Source organism: Culex quinquefasciatus, chromosome 1, assembly GCF_015732765.1.
Source record: "Culex quinquefasciatus strain JHB chromosome 1, VPISU_Cqui_1.0_pri_paternal, whole genome shotgun sequence".
NCBI lineage: Eukaryota > Metazoa > Arthropoda > Insecta > Diptera > Culicidae > Culex > Culex quinquefasciatus.
This window is the reverse complement of record NC_051861.1, coordinates 27,265,536-27,288,392: the sequence shown is the minus strand read 5'-3', so window position 1 is coordinate 27,288,392 and position 22,857 is coordinate 27,265,536. Positions and strand designations below refer to the sequence as shown.

Here is a 22,857-nt window from a genome sequence, read left to right as displayed (position 1 = left end):
AATCAACATTTTAATTTCTCCCTAGAATACAATCAAAAGCTCCAACGTAAGTCGCGTAGGGTTTCAGGCTACCGTTTCTTAAATCTTAGCTCAAAACTGATTAGAAATCTAAAACCCAACGATTTTTCTAGCTCAAATCAACATCTTATATTCTCCCTAGAATACATACAAAAGCTCCAACGTAAGTCGTGTAGGGTTTCAGGCTACCGTTTCTTAAATCTTTGCTCAAAACTGATTGAATTTCTCAAACCCATCGATTTTTCTAGCTCAAATCAACATTTTAATTTCTCCCTAGAATACAATCAAAAGCTCCAACGTAAGTCGTGTAGGGTTTCAGGCTACCGTTACTTAAATGTTTGCTCAAAACTGATTGAAATTCTCAAACCAAACGATTTTTCGCTCGAATCAACATATTAAATTCTCCCTAGAATACAATCAAAAGCTCCAACGTAAGTCATGTAGGGTTCAGGCTATCGTTACTTAAATCTTTGCTCAAAACTGATTGAAATTCTCAAAACCCAACGATTTTTCGCTCGTAATCATTATTTTAATTCCTTTGAATTCAACCAACGATTCCAACAAAAGTCGTATAGAGGTACAAGCTACCTTTTATTAAGTCTTGTCTTTTCCTAAATATATATCCTTGTTTCAAACGTAGCATTTCTTCTACCAAATATGTTTCTTTCCGTAACCGTAAAATGCTAGTTACACAAAGATCCTGGCATGGTGGCTCGTGTTAATGCCCACCAAGCAAAACTTGTCTCGAGAATTTTCGCCTCAGTGGCCAACGAACAACGCTCGTCTCACGATTTTTTTTCTAGCGGCCATCGAGCAACGCTCATCTCACAATGTATCCTTCTTAGTGGCCAACGAGCAACGCTCGTCTCACACATTTTACTCTCAGTGTCCAACGAGTAACGCTCGTCTCACAATTGTCCCTCTAGGCGGTCAACGAGCAACGCTCGTCTTACAAATTCATCCTTAGTGGCCAACGAGCAACACTCGTCTCACAAAAGTCCTTCTTATTGGCCAACGAGCAACGCTCGTCTCACGAAATTCTGTCTTTGTGGCCAACGAGCAACGCTCGTCTCACACATTTCACTTTCAGTGGCCAACGAGCAACGCTCGTCTCACAAATTCTTCCTCAGTGGCCAACGAGCAACACTCGTCTCACAAAAGTCCTTCTTATTGGCCAACGAGCAACGTTCGTCTCACGAAACTGTGTCTTTGTGGCCAACGAGCAACGCTCGTCTCACACATTTCACTTTCAGTGGCCAACGAGCAACGCTCGTCTCACAAATTCTTCCTCAGTGGCCAACGAGCAACACTCGTCTCACAAAAGTTCTTCTTATTGGCCAACGAGCAACGCTCGTCTCACGAAATTGAGTCTTTGTGGCCAACGAGCAACGCTCATCTCACACATTTCACTTTCAGTGGCCAACGAGCAACGCTCGTCTCACAACAGTGGGCAACGAGCACGCTCGTCTCACGAAATTGTGTCCTAGTGGCCAACGAGCAACGCTCGTCTCACAAATTCTTCCTCAGTGGCCAACGAGCAACGCTCGTCTCACGAGATTTTGGTCTAGTGTCCAACGGGTAACGCTCGTAACACATTTTTTTTATAGTGGCCAACGAGCAACGCTCGTCTCACACATTTCAGTGGCCAACGAGCAACGCTCGTCTCAAGATACAAACGACGCTCGTCACACATTTTTCTTAGTGGCCAACGAGCAACGCTCGTCTCACAAATTTACCGGCAAACTAGCAACGCTTGTCAAACAAATTTTCATCTAAGTCACACATTGTTTAATTTATTTCTTGTATTAACTTTCATGTTTACCTTTTTAGTGTCCAATCAACAATTATCACCATTTCATGTTGCCTGTAATATTTTTTTATATAAGTCTAGCGTATTCCATTTTTTTGACTCACTCTCAAATTTCATCACGGAACGATCCTTTTAATGTCAGCTCCAAAACAAACGACATCGAATTGATTTCGACCACAACATGTAGCCGAATTGCATAACCACAAATCAAATAAACTTGACTGCTCTCCAACCATTCAACGTCAACTCAATATTTCAGCGCATTTCAATATACCGTTCCAATCAGAATCAGAACATTTAAAATATTGTTTGAAGTGCTACCGCTTCCAGTATTGCTTGACCAATCATTCGACAATTTCCATTATTATCACGCCATAAAACACCGAATCAGACAAAAAAATAATTTCTGCGTGATATCTAATCATCATCGGGCCGAAATTGGGCAGAAGTGGTCACCCTTACGATGTCTCGTCGACTCAACTTTCACCTGACAAAATTAATTCCTTCGGCACGATGTCTGATTAACATCGGCCCGACATTGGTCAGGATTGCGCACAATCACTGCGGTTTGTCGACCCAACTCTCACTTGACTCGGTCCCAACATACTTTGCGGGCCACACACATTGATGCGATTAAACATGGCGTCTCGTTCAAAACACCTTTGAAAAGTCACGAAAACTTACCGGCTTTCTTCATCTGTCCAAGGAGTAGGAAAACACCTGCTGAATTTCAGGAAACTGCTCATCAACACATTTCACAACACTACTTTTATAATTACTTCAATCACTTCTTGTGGGACCATCAAAACAAACATTATCGGAGAAATTACTCACTTTATTTAATAAACCTACAGACTGCGCCATTGTCGTAACTCTGGCTACATTCTGCCACACGCGGGAGCGAACCTTCGTTTTGTTTTATGGTCCCACCACCCACCACATAAAACTCAACCGCTCGCTTCAGGATTAAACGCCAGACTGAAGAACTCTTCTGAATCCCGAAACCCGAAGGCCAGTCCCGACACAATCGGTCCACAAGCGAACAAACACACGCGTAACTCTCTCAATTTCCCTCAACCACGCCGCGCGGTTCATCCCGAAGTTCATCTGCTACACTCACGACACATCCGCGTCTACGTTCGTTTCGCTCTCTCTCTTTCATCTACCAACGTGCGCGTTGCGCACACTTCAATCTACCCAGACGACGCGCTCACACTTATACAGTTGCACCCGCGGAGCAGGCTCATTTCATTGCACACGAGGTTGCTCTCGCTTCGTGTGCATCTCCGTTGTCTAACGGAGAATCAAGAAACATTCGAATTGCGGCACTAACATTTTGAATGGTCACAGGCAATATCTCTGCAACATTTTGTGCTCATTTACGCATTCTTCAAATTCTACCATCATTGCCCGCCCTATCTGCGACAGCACTGTAACTTGGATTTGGCCCGCACTTTTCTCTCGCACTTTTGACAACAAAATTTCCAAAAACTAGGCAACCAGCAGTTGTTTATTTACATTTCCAGTTGCAGTTTCCACCAAACTGGACATTCGCACTTTAAAATTGCGATTTACAGGTGAGCAACATCGGCTCGCTTTGATCATTTTTTGAGAAAATTAAAATTCCCCAAGCCAGTTTGACAAGTCGCAATAGTGCGATCGATAGCAATAATTTAGTGCGAAGTCCAAGTTAGTAAGAGTTGCGCAATATAGAGAATTTTTTTTAGTTTTTCAAAACTATTTTTTTCAAAAGTGGGCAAACATGTGCACTAATTTTTTTTCTGTTTCTTTTTCTTAAAGCGGCTGTATCTCATCAACCCGAGGTCAAGATAAACTCATTTGCATTTTTGTGATGTGCTCAAAAATCTGCAAAATCTGAAAATCTGGCATGCCTGGCCGCCGCTCTGGGTGATTCTCTCGTTGAACAGTGGGATTCCACAAACATGTGAAACACAACAGTTTATAAGACTTTTAAAATAACTCTAGATTTGTTAGTTCAAATGTTCAAAAGTTTTCACAAGTTTTAGAAAGCCTTTGGATCTTTTAATGGATAAATATATTTAGTAAGGAATGTCTAAAAGAACAATTCTAGAGTGAAAGGTGTGAAAAATAATTAAGTTTGAATTGAGAAAACCCCGGAAAACTCTACCTTTTTAAATCAAACTCACAGTTAAATTAAAATGTTTAATTAACAAAAGCTTTGACCAAATAAAAAAAAGCAATTCAATGTTCAAAAATTGTTAAAATTCCATACAAATCCGTATTATGCGTGAAATTCCCTACAAAAATTCCGGCCTGTCAAAAAATCCGCGAAGACGATCGAAGATCCGTATGGTAAGGAAAAAATCCGTACAGTTGGTAGCCTTAGTCTAAATCCATTCTAAAACCCAAAACCAAGGGTGGCCCATTCTGCCCCCTGCCCTTACAAGCACGGGACCCGTGGTGTAAGGGTATGCGTGGTTGCCACTGGTATCGAAAAGTAACAATAATTATTTTTTGTTATGAACGGGGAATTTACTTAACTCATGAATGTTTGACATCAAATTCAAATTCAAAAAACGTTTTTCGGAGTACCAAAAAAAACGTTGCGAAACTTGATTTTGTTGTTGTATTTATCCAACTCAGTAAACCTCGTTGGATACGCGCGCAGAAAAAAATATTATTTTGGTCAGGGTCGAGGGTCATAAACTTCAAAAAATATTTGCAACTGTCTAAGCCTAAGTCCTTAAAAAAATCTTAAAATCGGTAGAAAAAAATGTGCCAAATACCAGAAGAAAAGCAAACGAATTTTTCGTACAACAAAATTTGCTTAAAATGATATACAGAAAATAGTTATCAAAAAAATAAACGGCCTTTAAATAATTGTTTAATTAGTCTTTTTTACTAGCGTTCATATGATGGGGTAAGATGGGACATCTGCCCACCATCTTGGATTTTTTTTTTTCAAAATTTAGTCAGGGAATGTCCATAAACGACGTTATTTAAAAAAAAACGTCCATGTTGTGGTCCCACTCTCTAACAGATAAAGACAATCAAACATTTCTGTTTTGGCTTTAACAATAAAAACACAGAGGATTTTGAGTTACAACAGTGGGAATGTTTAATGAAATTAATAAGGTTAACAAAGCAATAACAACATTACAAAGGAACACTGCTTAAACCAGAAATTATAACTGCTCCTCCTTGATGAACGACTTGCCGTTGTTATCCCGCGCAATCCGGTAGTATCTGAAATTAAACGAAAATTCATTAAAATCCACCAAACTTTCAGCCCAACTCTCTCCCAGTCCTTACGTATCAAACTTCTCAGCTTGGTCACAAACTCCTCGTCGTGGGTGATGATAATGAGCAGGAAATTCCCGCCCTCGCGCTCCGTCACGATCCGCCTCAAGCTCTCGCACAGCGACGCAATGTTCTCCCAAATTCGTCGTCGGCTCGTCCAGCGCCATCACGCCACAATTGTTGCTGAACGTCTCGGCCAGCGCCATCCGGATGATGAGCGACGCGAGCACCTTCTGGCCGGCACTGCACCGCCCCGCATGTCGATCTCGACGTCGTTTTCGCCTGCACGACCCGGTAGTTGTACTGGCGCCGTTTCTCGACGGCTTTGGTTTCGCGCGATTCGTCCTCCGTTTTGATGCGGATGTAGTCGATGTCGTTGCCGCGGTAAATGTCCCGCCAGAGCGAGTAGATCGACCGGTTGATTTGCTCCATCTTTTCCGCGTGGTACTTCATGAGGGCCCACTCGAGCGCGTTGCGGTACTTGAGGATGTCGGAGATGATTTTTTTCAGGACGACCGATTCGGCGAACGTTTTGTGGAAGTTGGCGACGGCGTTGCGGAACTCGGGCCGGTCGAGCTCTTTGCGGAGGGCTTTGAGTTGGTTTTCGAGTTCGGCGATTTGGCCGGTGATTTCGCTGCGTTTGGCCTGGATGGAGTCGCGCTGTTCGAGCAGTTTGTTGCGTTCCTGGACCACGTTCGGGGCGTCCAGATCGCCGATGCTGCGGAGCAGGGTGTCGAGCTTTTCTTGGAGGACCGCGGTTTCTGCGGTGAGTTTCTTCAGGTCGCGATTGTCGAAGTCACGCTCGATGAGGTCTTGGTTGGAGATTTCCTTCTTGAGGGTGTCGATTTTGGTGGATTTTTCTTCGATGCTCGCGGCGACCTTCTTGATGTCGTCGGTGACTTCCTGCAGCTTGCGCTTCATTTTGGCGATTTCGTCTGTGAGGTTCAACCTGGCCAGCTGATCCAACTCCCGTCCAAGTCGCACAATTTCGCCCTCCATTCGCTTCAGTCCCTCCAACTCGGACTGAGCTTTGCCCAGTTTGACGCGGTTCTCGCCTTTAGCCTTCACCTTGGCTTCCTCCTCTTTGGTCAGACTCGCCCGAACCGGTCCCAGCCGGCGTTCCGCATCTTCCATCTCGCTCTTGCAGGCCACAATCTTCTCGCCCAACTCGACCTCCTTGGCCTTCTTTGTGTCCAGCGACTGCACCGACTCCTGCAGCTGGATCTTCTTCTCCTTCATCTGGTTGAAGCGCTGGTGCAGTCCGTTGAGCCGTTCCGTTTCCGAGTCGATTCGGTTCTGCATCTCGTCGATCGAGTTCCGCTCGGCACGCAGCTCTCCCCGCAGCACTTCCCGCTCCAGCTTCATGTCGTCTAGGAAACCGCGGAACCGCCGCCTGGGGTTTTGTCTGCCAACTCCTGGCGCAGCTCGGCCACGCCCTTGCGCATCCGGTCAGGTCGCGGGCCGACTCGTCCAGAATGCTCATGTCGCCGAGGATCGAGTTGATCAGCGCAACGCTCGAGTTCGGCTCGAGAACGGCCATTTGGTACTCCTCAAGGTCGGAGGACGCCTGGGTGAGACGTTGTTCCGTTTCCTGAAGTTGCTGCTTGAGCTTAGGAATCTCGATCGTCTGCTTTTCGACCCGTTCCGAGTACGGTTGGAGGGCTAGCAGACGATCGTACCGCGTCTGGTCCGACTTCAGCTGCTTCTCCAACATCTCAATCTTTTCCGGCAGCCGCCGGATCTCGTCGGACAGCTCCGTGCTGATGTCCTGTGCGTCCGAGCCGGCCATCTCCTTGTGGCACAACGGACAGCAGCTGTCGTCCTCGATGCGTGAGATGTACTTCCGGTATAGAATCTCCGCGGAACGCTGCTCGCCGTGCTCCAGGTTGTTCCGGGTGATCTTCTCCTTCTTGGACAGCACTTCCTCGTACGGTTGACCCTGGCAGGCGGCGTAGATCTTCTCCCGGTTCTCGGTCAGCTCCCGCTCGAGCCGGTCTAGTCGCGCTTCTGCGAACGCCGCGTCGTTTCCATTTCCGTGACGATCGCTTGCGCGGCACGCGTTGACTCGTTCAGCTGTTTGATCTGCCGCTGCAGGCCATCGTACAGGTCCTGAACCGCTCGCTTGAAGTTGCTCTCGATGGTCTTGCTGGGAAAGAGTCGCTTCAGATTGTCCGAGTGCTTGTTGCGAACACGCCGGAACTCGGCCTCCCTTCCGTTCAGCTGCTGCTCCTTCAATCCCAACTCGGTCGCCTTGGCCGCGATCGCGTCCAGCGCCGAAATCTGCTCCTCAACCTTGTCCAACTTGACCTGCAGCTCCTCCCGTTTGGCCTTCTTCTCCACCAGCGTTCGCTTCATCCCGTCCACGTTCGAGTTCGCCTTCTGCGTTTCATACTCCCGCTCCAACTTCTCAATCTCCCCGACGATCTTCTTCAGCGTCTCCGCCGAACGTTCGATCGCCGCAATCTCCGTTTGCGTCTTGGCCTTCTCCCGTGCGAAATCCGCCACCATCTGGCCCTTCATGCGCACGTCCGACTCCAGTTTCGCCTTGTCCTCTCGCAGCCGATCGATCGCTTTCTGCGCCGCCTGATCCGCCTCGTCGTGCCCCTTGGCCATCGCCTGCACCTGCGATTCCTCCGAGCGAATGCCGTGCTTGATGGCCGCCAGCGCCGACTCCACGTCAACCGCCGAACCCTCGTAATCCCCGCTCGCCGGCAGCTTCAATCGGCCACAAAGCTCCACAATCTTCCCCGCCCGATCGCCGCCCAAGTCCTGCTCCTGCTGACGTTTCGCAATCAGATGAACCCGGCGGGACTCCATCTCCTGAAGCTTGGATTGGAGCGACTTTTCCTGGGATTTGCGCGAGGCGAGATCCGATTCGGCGTCGCGCAACTCCGACCGCTTGCCGCCCATCGACTCCTGGAACGAACGAATCTCCTGCTCCAGCTCGGCCAGCGAGCCGCTGAACAGGGTGCGAATCTTCGAGCGAAGGTTGCTCTGTTGGTCCTCTTTGGTGTGGATTCTGAAAGAGGATTAGTAACATCAGAACTTGTTCAAGATTGTTGCAAATCCCCCATACTAACTTCGACTTAAACTCAATCTCCTGCTGCTTCAGCTTCGAATAATCCCGCTCAATCCGCGCAATCTGCTCCATCCGCTCATGAATCGGCTTCAACGACCCCTCCAACCCGTCCACTTCCTTCCGCATCTCGCCCTTCTTCCGTTCGGCCTTCTCCGCCTGCAGCTGCTTCATCTCCGCCTGGCTCTTGATATTCTCCAGCAGCTTCAAATCCCCCGCCTTCTCCTTCTGCCGATCGTTGTACTCCTTCGAGATCTTGATCAACTTCTCAATCACCTTATTATACTCGGTCGTCTCGAAAATCGCGTCAAACTTCTTCTTCAACTCCTTCGGCTCCTCCAGCGGCCAGTTCGAGTCCTCCTGGTGGCAGAAGATCACGTTGTTGATGATCGCCTTCGAAACGCCCATCGCGTCCGCCATGTCGTTGTTAATGTCCGCGACGACGCGGCCTGACAGCGTCTTTTTCTCCCCTGTCGCACCGTCCTCGATCGTGACGGCCGAATCCAGCGTCTCGAACTTGGGCAGCTTGGTGTTGCCCTTGTGGGAGACCTTCATCGAGCGGGTCGCCGTCACGCGGTTCCCCGTGAAGTCCTTCACCATCAGTTTGACCTGGCCGAGCGATTCGACGGTGTTGAAGATCTTCGGGTCGTGCACGAACGCCTTGCCGCGATCGGTTCCCGGCGGGACTTCGCCGGTGAGGCCGTACTTCAGGCACTCGATGATGGTGGTTTTGCCGCAACCGTTTTGACCCACGATCAGGGTCAGCGGAGATTGGAATTTTATTTTCTGAAAGACACAATTTGAATCAATTTGCAGCGAAATGTTATTCATCATCGTTTTAGAGAATTTCTAAATATTAAATTAATCCAAAAATAACTGCTACTGTTATTTTTGGATTAATCAATCCAAAAATAAATAAAACAATTAAAATATTCAAAATATATACTGCCTGAAACTGAGGCAACCCCAGTTACGAAATATTCTACCAGAGCTGGTTTTGCCAGAATCCTGCAAGAACGTCGTGACTGGGAAGTTGGAAACTTTAAAATTGTCTCAAATGTTGAAGACCAATCTCCCCTACAAAGCAAATCCTTTCAAAATCTCACCTGAACATCCTCGCTTTCGACGCCGAAGCTGCGGATTCCGCGAATTTCCAGCTTGCAAATTGTGGACATTTTCGTCTCCCTTCAATAATTTACCGTTCCACAACTCTACTGACTTGAACAACTTGCACAAAAACAGGACAAAACGTGAAAATAATTGCCGGCAACGAAATTTCGCGACCAGTCGCGGCTGCTTCGATTGACACACGTAAGAAGCGAAGGAAAATGTGGTTGACGAACGAGGCGAGAGAAGACAAATTGCGCGCTTTGTTTGTGTTGTGAAATGGGATGGAAAAGGAGAGACGACAAACAGTGTTGCCAAATGAAGCAAAACAATTTAAATGGGCCAATGAAAGTTTGTAAAAAACAAGTGTACTTTTTCATACGAGTTTTTCAGTTCGACTATTGCAAACTTTTCACCATTTTTTTTTTGTATGGAGCGTGGACAATCGCTAAACTCCTCCCCCCCCTCCCCGAAGTGTGCAATAAATAACTCAGTTTGCTTATTTTGTCGCATAGGACCTTTTGAAAATTTACTCTACAAAGTTAAATAAATCTGGAGCAATTTTTGAAAAGGGCGCATAAGCATTTTAACAGCTGCAACTATTTTGCAAGTCCTGAGACAACAAGTTCCAGAAATGTTGAGAGGTATACTATAGTTTGGGAGGCTAGCTATGGAGTAATCGACGTGCGTATGTATTGCGTGTACGTACACGAAAATAAGCAAAACCAAATGGTGCGCTAGTGTGCGTACGCGAAACGTCATAAAGCTCTATTGCTTTTGCTTTACACTTCGAGGTTTGTGAAAAAGTTTCCTGAAGCTTAAGAATTAGCAAAATAGCTCGAACTGTCAAAATGCTTATCCGCCCTTTTCTCGTGTTGCTCCAGAAATCAAAACAAAACAGAGCTCTCCTCGGAGCTCTCGCATTTCAAGAGAGATAGAGAGAGAAAGAGAGAAAGAGAGAAAGAGAGAAAGAGAGAGAGAGAGAGAGAGAGCTTTGAGAGCACCAGAAAATGCGCAGGGCTGTCGAGAGTTTGGCCTGAAATTTCAACAGGGTTGTGCCCTAGGGGGTGTACAAAGTAAAAATATTTACCATTCGTTAACATATTGACGTTGTTGTTGATTTATTGGCCAATAAATCAACGAGAATATTATGACCTACATTTGCACACCTTGATTTGACAGTTGACAGTTTGACAGACAGACGAAAACAACAAAATATTGTTGACGACAAAATTTTACTATCTAAAGAATACCGTTTGGAAATTTTCGGAGAAAAAAGTCCTGTTCGGTCCCATATTGGCCAAATCCGGGCACAGTAAGCCCTAACTTCCGGCGTAATGACGGGCTGACGGAGCTCCAACAAGAGGAGATTTCAGGGCCGTAGGCGAAAGCAGAAAATATTCTTTTACCAATCGTTTTCTACGATGCGGCTCGCGGAGGATGAGGATTCTATATCAATGGTTGGAAAGATTTTCCGCGTTTTTTCTCCAACAATATGGCTCGAATAGGCATGAAACTGCTCTGCCAACGATCAGGACCATGATTATTTCCTTCCAATTGTTTCCTCTTGCGTGGTGGAAGAAGGAGAAAATCGGTCTCGATGTCGATAGTTTTCTTCCTGCCGCTACTTTTCATTGAGTGTTCATTTTTGCTTATTACATGATCGAGGAAGCAACGGGACAAGACCTGGTCACCGGAACATGGTCCCTTACTTTTGCGTTTACCACATGCAACTTGTCCAAAGAGAAAAACAGTCTCAGATTGACCAAACACGATCACAGGAAGAGGGAGATTCCGTCTCAATGGAGTATGTGGCGTTTCAACCGAGGTTGACCAGGTTTGACGGAATTCAAACGGTAGGAGGATTCAGGAAAGTAGGCGAAAGCTTTGACTTTGACCCATCGTTGCCCTCTAGTGCAGTTCAAGGAGAAGGAGGAGGCAATATTTACGGTTTCATCCGGGATTTTCCGGGTTTACTTCAACTGTTCCTCTAGCGGCCATGATCATGATGATGTCCACATTGAAGAAGGAGGCAATCGGTCTCGTTGCCGATTGTTTTTCTTCTTCGACACTGGTTTCATTTGGCCACATTTGATTATCCGATTTGCTGTTTCCCTTCCACCATTTAGTTGATTTTGGACCAATCCGGAAAGTCACCGGTTCTAGCATTTTTGTTTTTCTTTGCACTCTAAATATCAGGTTATGTTATCCGGCCTGTCCAAAGAATTTGTCCAAATTCCGTAGAAAAAGAGAAGCCTGCTCAGTTTTAACGAATATAGTATTCATCGAGGGTTCATTTTTGGAGGAAGCAACAGGACGGGTTCTGATCCCAGAACATGGCCTCTTACTTTTGCAACAAGTGGAGCAGGAGGAGCAGGAGGAGCAAGAGGAGGAAGCTAGATTAGGTGGACATGACTTTTCGGGTAATCCTTCAACGTAGCGGGACGTAGAGGAATCAGTTAACCGGTCCACTGCATTTTTCTTCTTTGGTGTTTCAGAAGTAACTTGACCATTCTTGGCCGACGGAGCCTGGTCCACGCTGAAGAAATGTCCAATTTCTGCTACTTATAAATTTCCGTGAAAATCCTCACCGTCAAAATTGTTTGTGTTTATGTTCAATTTGACATTTCTTTTTGACAAAGGTTCAAGGATCCACAACCCAGGTAAGGTCGCGTTAAAGTATTGACGAAATATTAATCAATCAACGAACTATTATAAGCTATTATTGGTCTATCGACCAAGTTGTCCTGCCCCTAGGTTGTGCCCATATAGAGTTATCTTCGTGCGCATGTATTGCGTGTACGTACACGAAAAAGATTGAGGTTAAATTTTGTACCGGCCAGCAAAACAAATGGTGTGCTAGTGTGTGTGAGCTTGGGCTTAGATAATTCTATGGTCGTGACCTTATATCAACAATAGAGTTATCTACGTGCGCATGTATTGCGTGTTTGTACACGAAGGGTTTTTAGGTTAAAATTTGTACCCGCCAGCAAAAACAAATGGTAAGATAGTGTGCGTGAGATCGGGCATAGATAGCTCTATAAAGTTATCTAAGCCCGAGCTCACGCACACCTACACGCAAAACCCAGATAACACAGATCTGTGTAAAAAAAAACACACAGGTTGTGGAACAGTTCCAGCTTTTAAAATTGGGTACAAGGGGCAGGAAACTCCGTTGAACTTTACTTATTATATTAATAAGTATACTAACGTTCGTTATTATATTAATACTTTCCCACCCTGAATATATACACCTTTAATAGAAATGTCATAACTGACGTAAAAAAAGTCAGATTTTTCTTGTTGTTTTTGTTTACCGTTGACCGTCGTCGGTCGACCGTTGCCGCTTGCAAGCGGCTTGTCTCACAAGCCAGGTTCCCATCCGATTTCCACCCAGGCTCAATGTGTCAAGAGTCCCTACCGAAGATGTTACACCAGACACGGTCAATTTGGAGACGGATGTTGAAGCCAGTCAACGTGCCCTGACATCTAAGGCAAACGAGTACGATAATGTGTTGAGGTCAAGGTTGAGGTCCAAATCAGGTCCACAAATATCGCGGCAGAAAATCTAGCCTAGACGAAACATCTCCCAACCCGCCCCTCGAACGGTCTATGATTATAAAATTGTTTTATTATTCAATTGTGCTTAAAAATAAATATTTCAATCAGCTGATAAATGAAAACAACAACAATCCGCTTGCACTGTCAAAATCAAGGTGCTTCAAGTGTTGGTGAGAACTTATGGTTGACATTTCGTTAATATATTAAAAAGTATATTAAAACTTCGTTATTCTACCAAAATGTTATTAATATTTTTGAAGTTTCCTCCCCCTTGATTGGGTATTTTTTTACACAGATATGTGTAAAAAGTTACACAGATTTTCGATTAACCTTTCCTGCAACATTGACGAAACTTGGTAAGATTTTTTCTCTTTTGGTTGTTTGAATTGTAATATTGTTAAAATGATTTCCTATTTCAGACTCTTTTGGCAAAATAGCCAATTGTTGCATCGTAATACAACTGAAAAATGTAAGTGAAATGTAAGTTTTGTTAGTTGGTAATGTGGCCATCAATTCTAACCTTACTTTTTTTGCTGTATTTTAGGATTACTCGAAAAGATATGATGCTCCCGTTGATCGTCTTGCATGCACGCCGATACCACCTGAATTTGCCACCTCGGAACACCTCCGGACTGGAAAAACTGATGCTTCAAGGTCAGCAGCATTATCTCCCGTGGAAGCTGTTCGACGACAGGTGGACATTTACCAGGTCGATTTTGTGACGGTGAAGCACTTTTTAAAATAAATTATAGACTTTTATTTAGTTAATGAAATGTATTAGAGAAACTTGAAATAATAAATCGTGACAACATGTTCCTTTTTCATTCCATTTAATATTGCTTATTGTGAGATAAACTCATTTTTCTCCTCCGCTGTGACTGACAGGAAATTATGGTCGCCTAACTGCCACGGTGTAAAAATCAGCAAGTTGAACTTAAATTCTACGTTGATTTGGCTGTCAACTTGGTTTGTTTTGAATATTTTCCGAAAAGTCAGCTGAAAACTCAAAGCTACCTTTGACAACAGCTAAAAATTTGTTCTGCGGTTGTCATGCGGCTGTCATGCGACCATTTTCCTGCGGTCGTATCAACACGCGTGAAATCTAATTATTGACGCCCGCAGTAATATAAATTCCTACTTCAAAAGAAGAAATTAACGCAATTTTGTACCCAGAATCTGTGTAAAATATTATCCAGATCTTTGTAAAATTTTACTCAGATTGTCGATTCATAAACTACTTAGATTTGACAGATAACGGTTGTACACAGATCTGTGTACAAGTTTTCTACACAGATTCTGTGTATTCCCAGTTTTGGGAGATCTGTGTCAAATTTTACACAGATCTGTGTTATTTGGATTTTGCGTGTAGGGTGGATTAAGTAACGCACGTTTTTTTCCCTTTGAAACGCCCCTCGTTACGCCGAACTGTCATTGTGAAGTTTATGTACCGAACTGTCACTACCGCCATTCCCTGCGCATTTTCACAGTTTTCTCCCCTCATCAAAACTCAAAATTTCTGCTGTTCCGTTCAGTTCAGCAGCCACCATCGTTGAGAATTGTCGTCGCAGTTGTGAAAATTCCGTGTTCGCGTAAAAGTAACAACTTTGAGACAAAATTGTGCTGTGCGCGTTTTGTGGTCCGCCGTGTCGCCGTCCGCAGGGTTGGAAGGTGCGTGCAAAAGTTCCACCGTTTCTTACGCCTACGCAGCGCGGAAGGGAAGGCCCTTTTCGGCAGAGATTCCGTCCTTGGTGGGGCCCCTCGTCAAATTTGGTGCGTGGTGGCGAAAACTGAAGAAAAATCGCAGCTAAAATCGCTTGATCGCGGCCACAAGTGAATTGATAGCGTGGAAAACGGGAGAAAATTTAATTCGCAGAGGAAAACCGAGGAAAATCGATCCAGGAAGAAGAGCAACAAAACAGGCAGATTCAGCACAGCCTGCTGCGAGTTTGTTTTTGTTGTTGTCCTGCGGGTAGCAACTTCGAAAAAAACAGTCGAGTTTGGGCGAGGGCAAAAAATGAGCCTTTCGAGTGATTTGGGAAGAATTTCTTGAAAATATTCGGCCAAAAGAGGCAGAAAGTGCAACCCCGTTTTGCTATGGTCGTGCTGTGACTGGGTGGTGCAACAGCAGCAGTAACAACACCAAAAGTAGTGTTTTAGTTTCCGTTTGTAGTCGAGTTTTATTTTGCTGAAAAATCCCTTCAACTAGCAGAGGAAGCAGAATCGCCAGTCCGTCACGATGGATTCGCTGCGAAAGTGGTTGAACAAGCCAAAGGTTAGTACTACACAACGTCACTAGCAAATCTCTCATTACAAACTCCACAATCTGCGCCACTATCGCAAGTAAAAAAATAAAATAAAATAGTGGTTTCGTAGGAAAGAAGAAAAAAAAAAAACATCACGGCCAAAACGAGCACGAACAAAACTCGGCAGTAGTTGTGTGTGGAAGTAGTATTTATTGCACGTACAAACATCGTCGTCGTCGCCGCACACCAGCACACAAAAAAAAAATAAACCAAGAGGCCGCCAGTGATTGCGAAAGTTTTGCTTTTGCGCGAAGCAAAAACGTACCGAGAAGAAAACCTTCCGAGCGTACGCGGAAATCAAGGGTAAACAGGCAGCACTGGTTGGAAAGACGTGTGTTGTTGGCAGCGCTGTTGGTAAAAAGTTTGTTTTGGTTTCGGGAGAGGCAACTTTTACGTTTCGAAGAATTGCTTCTACTTTAAAGCTGATATGCAGATCGGAAGGAACGCAAAACTCCATATAAAAAAAAACGCCCAAGAAACGCTCAAGGAAAGGGAACAGAAACGGAAAGTGGCGTTTGACGTTTCTTCGTGCGGTGCTTGTTTGTAATATGTTTTGATGAAAAAATCAAAGAATTTGAATTTTACTTTTTGAATGCGAATAAAAGTTACAAACGTTTTAATAATTTTATATTTGTTAGAATAATAGAAAATCCCGGCAAAACTCAAAATGCAGAATCTTGAAATTTTAAAGACAGATTTAGTTTTTTGGTCGAAACGGAGTAAAAAATAGAAGTTGTCTCTATTGCTGTTGGCCCACGCGTCGTCAACTATTGCTTGTAACAACCAGCAACCTTTGGATTGTGAGTTCACTGCACTGTCCGATTAATCCACCCTGGCGGAAACGAACTGAAATAAACCGGAGTGAAAATAAACTTGACAAAAATCATACAAATATCTGTTTTCTTACTGAAAATTCTAAAAATAATCTGATATTTGACACTACAAATGATTCAAAAATAAAAATATGAAAATATGGAAAACAAATATTTCAAAAAATTTCAAATAACAAAAAAAAATGAAGGAAATTCCAACCATTTTTTAAATCTTAATTTTTGAAATTAAAAAAATAATAACATTAAATTTGAATTTAAAGAATTTCAAAAAAATAAAAAATCGAAACCTAAATTTTTTTAGAAATTATAAGTAAAAATTTCAAAAGTTTAAAAACTATGAAATATAGAAATTTGAAAACAAATATTTACGCAAAACCCAAAATTGTAACATTCTAAAACTCTAATTTTTCAAAAATTAAAAAAAACCTATAATTCCAGGATAAAGTTCAGAAATTTCAAAATTTCAGAATTTAAGTGTAACAAAAAACAATATTTTTTTAAAGAATTTAAGAATTTAAGAATTTAAGAATTTAAGAATTTAAGAATTTAAGAATTTAAGAATTTAAGAATTTAAGAATTTAAGAATTTAAGAATTTAAGAATTTAAGAATTTAAGAATTTAAAATTTAAGAATTTAAAATTTAAGAATTTAAAATTTTAGGATTTTAGAATTTAAAATTTAAGAATTTAAAATTTAAGAATTTAAAATTTAAGAATTTAAATTTAAGAATTTAAGAATTTAAGAATTTAAAATTTAAGAATTTAAGAATTTAAGAATTTAAGAATTTAAGAATTTAAGAATTTAAGAATTTAAGAATTTAAGAATTTAAGAATTTAAGAATTTAAGAATTTAAGAATTTAAGAATTTAAGAATTTAAGAATTTAAGAATTTAAGAATTTAAGAATTTAAGAATTTAAGAATTTAAGAATTTAAGAATTTAAGAAGGAATTTAAGAATTTAAGAACTCCTTATTTCTTAATTTCCTAATTACCAAGTTTCCTAATTTCCTATCTTCTAAATTTCCTGATACCCTAATTTCCTAATTTAATAAATTCCTAATTTCCTTATTTCCTAATAACCAGATTTACTTATTACCAAATTACCTAACTCCCTAATTTCCTAATTTTCTGATTTCCTAATTTCCTAATATCCTTATTTCCAAATTTCCTTATTTCCAAATTTTCGAATTTCCCAACATCCTAATTTCCTAATTTCCAAATTTTCTAATATCCTAAATTTCCAATTTCCTTACTACCAAATTTCGCAATTTTCTTACATCCTAATTTCCTAATTTCCTTATTTCTTTATTTCTTAATTATAAATTTTCCTAATTACCTAATTTCCTTACTTCCTAATTTCATAATTTTCTGATTTTCTAGAGATATTAGCTCAATTTCTTAATTTTCTGATTTCCAAAATTTCTCAATTTCCTAAAATCCAAATTTCCTAATTTTCTTATTTCCTGATTTCCTAATTTCTTTATTTTATTATTACATAATTTCCTAATTTCTTAACTTCCTTATTTCTTAGCTTCCAAATTTCTTAATTTCCTAATTTCCGTATTTCCTAATTACCAAGTTTCCTAATTTCCTAACATCCTAATTTCTTTATTTCTCAATTCCAAATTCAATTTCCAAATTTTCAAATTTCCTAAATTTCTAATTTCCTAGTTACCAAATTTCCCAATTTCCTTACATCCTAATTTCCTAACTTCCTTATTTCTTTATTTCCTAATTTCCTAATTATAAAATTTCCTAATTACCTAATTTCCTTACTTCCTAATTTCATAATTTTCTGATTTGCTTGAGATATTAGCTCAATTTCTTAATTTTATAATTTCCTAAATTTCTCAATTTTCTAACATCCAAATTTCCTTATTTCCTAATTTCTTATTTCATTATTACAGATTTCCCTAATTTCCTAATTTCTTAACTTCCTAATTTCCTAGCTTCCTAACTACCAAATTTCTAAATTTCCTAGCTTCAAAATTTCTTAATTTCCTAATTTTCTAATTACCAAATTTCCTAACATCCTAATTTATTTATTTCCTTATTTCATTATTAAATAATAAATAATTTCATAATTTTATAAATTTAGTTTGTCTAGTTTAAGAATTTATTAATTTCTAATTTTCTGATTTTTTGAAGAAATTTTAAATTATTAATTTCAATTTTTATTATTAATCCTTGGGCATGAGTAAGGACCTCGACGCCGTTAGCAATGTTGGCTTTAAAATAAAATTTCGTGATAATATCACTTCCCCCCAGCCAACATTTTTGCCATGCGAAGCGGGCCTCGACGCTGTGTCTAGGTTTAATTCCTAGCTAGGAGCCATCAGTGTCTTAAGAGGTGGTCCCAAGGCCGAGTAGGAGTTCATGAAGCAAATTAGTCGTCTCCCACCCCTTTTAAATTGAAAAATGAACTCTGAAACCAGCGCTTACTCACAACAGAAACAGAGGCCTCTTCTAGGCATTGTAGGATAGAATAGATTTTGAAATTTATTTAAAAAATATTATTACGTAGCATTTTGATATGTCAAAATTTCCATAGAGTCTCGGTCAATCAATAGTGCGATGATATCGGACAAAATTCGTTAATCTGTTGAACTAACGGTTTTCGGATTATGGTTGTATCGACCATTGTTGCGAATCGAGGGTCTACTGGAGCCTTGACGATCAAATGGAGCCTAACATTTCAAAAGGGCGCATGGGTTTTGTGAACAGGAGTGTGTCCCTTCACTCAAATGACAGTTTACATAAGGTATAATAGAGATGCACTCTTGTTTGCAAAGCTCTATGCCCTAATGAAATGAATGGCATGAAATAGTCGTCTTAATTACTAGTGTTCAACTTATGAACTGTTCATTTATGTTTATTGGTTTTTGGAAGAGGCAAGACTGGTTTAAAAACAAGATCCTTTACCTTATTTGGCGTTATAATAAAACATTCGGGGATTTGAGACTAAATTTACTTTCAGACAGTTTAGTTTAGGTTGTTGATTAAAGTTAGATAGTTTTCCGTCGATGAATAATTGGACTGAAATGATTAGTTGATTTGAACGAAGTGTAACATTTCATTGGCAGATCTGTTTCTAGTTGTAATGTACGACAAGACTATTGACGGACGTGACAGGTCGGCAGTTAGTTTTCATCTTTTTTTCTCTAGTATTTTTTATTTCCTTTAAATTTGGAATACATCATAGGTTTCTTTTGTATAGATCTCCGATTAGTTACATTTTCTTATTTAATTAACTAATAATTAAATTTATTCCGGGCCTTCTTACTTTGAATCACAATTTCAGATTTTCTTTATTCAGTGTTAAACTTAGATTACCGTAACTGCTCAAATCATCCAAGTTCTTACTACTCACATCAACACTAATTTTCTTTCACCTCCCCCCTCCCGATCCCCTATATCTTCCGGTGGTGTTCATTTGGTATGCAATACTAGTTCGGCCACTACCCTTTTTTCCACAAGAAACCGGACTTGGTCTGACTTGAGGCCGCGTCGCCCACCTTGCTCCGTAAAACGAAAACGAAAACGAATTTCAATTTTTTATTATTAATAATTGTTGTTTAAAGTTTTTGAATAACCATTTTTAATCTATTTAATTTTGACTTTTGAATACGCACACCGTCAAACGCGCTCATACCGAACTGTCAACTTTTCTTGGGGGAGGGGTCACGAAAAGAACACGCAACATTTCATGACCGCGTTCCTTCCGATCTGCATACCGTACTTTTCATTTGAGATTCCAAATAAGTGTCCGCGTAGTTTATTAGTTTGTGAATCATACTTGCACTATCAGCTGTTTACAACACTTCCCATATTTGTCTGTAAATTCGCAAAATGTGCGACGCTGATTCACGCCCCGAGACGCGCGCTCTCTCTGGCGGCGTTTTCGCGCTCTAACCTAGATTAGTATGCGCTCACTCTTGGTCACTTTCCCCTGACGCATCCGACTCATCAACAGATGCGTTGCAAAACAGCACTGTCTGGATTTGATTGGTTGCAGTTTTGATTATCTAAAAGTTTTCAAACTGTTTGGCAAATCGAATTCGCCCTGTAAGCTATAATCGAGTAATCCCCACCGTGAAACACAGAAGATGGTGCAGATTGCACCTCAATAGTTAGTCGACGTGGAGACTAGAGCGTGCTTATTTGCACTGCAACAACAACAATCGCTTAGTGGGGGCTGATAAGGTGAGCTGAACCCAGCACCAACAATGTTATCTCCTGTCCTGTCCTAGATAAGAGAAATTAGAGTGCAGTAGCAGCAGCACAAGTCGCCAAATGACCTAGAATGTTTGGGGTTCCTTTGTGGTCATTTTACGATATCGTAATCGCTGGACGGGGACGGTTTCCCCGTCATAATGTACGCGAGCGTAGTTTTCCCGTCATCGAAAAATACCCAGAACACAAACACACCGCGGGAAGTCCACCAACGAAGCAAGTTCAACGAAACGATTTAGTGCAAGGTTCTCTTCTGCCTCTGGTGAGAGATAAAATTACAAAGCTCAGCTTAAATCAGCTGTAGGAAGAGCAGTATAGCTCAGCACAGCGAGCGAGTGATGTAAACAAAGAATCAACTTGCAGTCGCGAGACACAACAAACGGACGGACGACGACACACAGGGCAGGATTTCGAAATATTGATTGTCGTGTGTGAGCGTGTTGTCACGATTTGTGACAAAGTGACGACGACGACGGAAGCAAATGAATTAAACGAAAAAGCGCGTTAGGTGTGTGTGTTTGTGCCGCGGGCAGATGTCCCTATTTTGAGTCTAGTTCTAATTTTCGATCCATGCTGCAGAATTGCAAAAATTCTATTGATGTAACGATTATTGTAGATAGTTAAAGCACATGAAAATATTCTTAAATTTGCAGCACTTTCAATATTGCGATTTATGCTATAATTTACAACTTTTTTTTACGTATTTGTTTCGCAAACATATTTTTAAAACGGTTGAAAGGATTGAAAGTGTCCCATTTTAAGCAAAACATTGTAAATGAGACAATGTGGAGTCGTAATCAAGACCAGATGATATTCAGGGTTGTTACGGACGGCGCGGATCGCGCGGATGGCGCGTTTCGCGCGGATAGCGCGGATCTGGCGCGGATTTGCTGGCTAATTTTGCTCAGGCGCGGATTTCGCGCGGGTGGCAATTTTGAAAATGTTTGTTTGTATTTTCTTAATACGAAACGTCGAAAAATGAAGATAAAGATTATGTAGAAATTATTTTTTTGTTTGTTATGATGTAATGATGATGAGTAATGATTTTTAACCTTATTTATTTTTAATTTTATAATGGATTTATTCAATTTTAAATTTTGTAAATCAAATATTACAAACTTTTCCCTAAGATATAGACATTAGAATGTGTAACAAAAACTATTCTTGGGGCTTGTTCTGGTGGGCGCCAAATATGAGCTTGATTGGACGTAACAGAAGCTGGCCTCCACTTTCGAATTTTGGAATGGATTTTAATCGGTAGAAATATTTTTTTCTAAATTTAAACATTCTTTGCGAAAATAAAAAGATAAGAACATTCCAAATTCAAAAATTCGAAAAAAATTGTTTTCATAGTTTTTATAATAACAAAAACAAATCAAAATTAATATTATTTTTTTCGAAATTTCTAAAATCGTAATTAAAAAAACCTGAAATTTCGAAATTCAAAATTTTAGCAATCTGAAATTCTAAATACCAAAAATTTGGCTAATCGAAAATTTGAAGATTTGAATTTAAAAACTAAAAAATATCAAATTCAAAACAATATGGAAAAAAAAATCTCAAATCTTAAATGATTTTAGTATCCTTATGCTTATAAATTCTAAAGTTCTTAAATTCTTAAATTCTCAAATCCTTAATTTTTGAATTCTTAAATTCTAAAATTCTAAAATTCTAAAATTCTAAATTTCTAAAATTCTAAAATTCTAAAATTCTAAAATTCTAAAATTCTAAAATTCGGAAATTCTTAAATGTTTTTATTTTTAAATTCTTGGTTCTTAAATTCTTAAATTCTTGAATTCCACAATTTTAGAAGTCCTATTTTATGTAAGAGATTTTGAAATTATGAGAAGGCATTATTTAAAATATCAGAAATTAAATTTCTTTCCGAGTGAATTTTTAGCGAGGATTTTGGATTACAAACTGTATAAAAATTCTTAGATTTTGAATATTAAGACTTTAGAAATTTAAAATTTTATCATATTATAATTTTAGATTTTGATTTAATTTTGAGGTTATATTTTTGATGCTAAATTTTTAGGTTTTTAAATATTGTATTTGCTATTTTGGAGATTTTTTTTTTCATGACCCTTGCCTTGACCGTCTCTCAAGGATTTTTTTAATGGATTTATTGCTTTCATTCTTTTGGAGCCTTAAACCATAAAACCATTAAACCATATTTTTTTATCAAATACTTTCTGAATTAGTTTTGACAAAGAACTTTGTCTTAGGGCTCTATACAAGGGTAGCAATCCAGATTTTTCGCGAAGCGAAATGTAACGCGTAGAAGCAAATTTTCGAAAAAAGTGCAAGATTTCAAACGATTGTATCTTTTTTCCCTCTCGACCAATTTGAACGTTTTACCCACCAAACGAAAGGGAAGACTTACTTAATGATCTTAAAACATGTTTATTACAGTACTTATTTATTTAAGTACTTAAAAGTTAACATAAAACTACTAAAGAATAGCGAACGCTGATTGGTCAAGCGCAACCTTTCCCGAACACATTAATCAGATTCAAGTATCTAGCACTTAGCAAATTTTGCCTTGCCTCCTCCTTCCGTGGAACTGACACGCGAGAATGTAGCACCATGGTTGCAACATGCCGTGCGATACTATTTAAGTTAGCACTTAGCC

The 22,857-nt window shown here is 40.6% G+C and overlaps 2 protein-coding genes across 2 annotated transcripts in view; one reads left to right on the top strand and one right to left on the bottom strand.

Annotated features, from left to right (window-relative positions):
* Positions 1-4,903: 4,903 nt before the first annotated feature.
* Positions 4,904-9,540, bottom strand: LOC6035643 (DNA repair protein RAD50). Its single transcript, XM_001845731.2, is given in 11 exon segments — positions 4,904-5,056; positions 5,123-5,138; positions 5,141-5,247; positions 5,249-5,366; positions 5,369-5,389; positions 5,392-6,487; positions 6,490-6,563; positions 6,566-7,111; positions 7,114-8,129; positions 8,191-8,972; positions 9,293-9,540. Coding segments are annotated over 11 exon segments (3,906 nt in total). The 5' UTR covers positions 9,362-9,540; the 3' UTR covers positions 4,904-4,995.
* Positions 9,541-14,351: 4,811 nt separating this feature from the next.
* LOC6035645 (lateral signaling target protein 2 homolog) overlaps positions 14,352-22,857 on the top strand; it is a 37,716-nt gene continuing 29,210 nt past the window's right edge. Inside the window, 1 exon segment of the mRNA XM_038255646.1 lies at positions 14,352-15,126. Coding sequence (XP_038111574.1) covers positions 15,091-15,126 — 36 coding nt within the window. The 5' untranslated portion in view covers positions 14,352-15,090.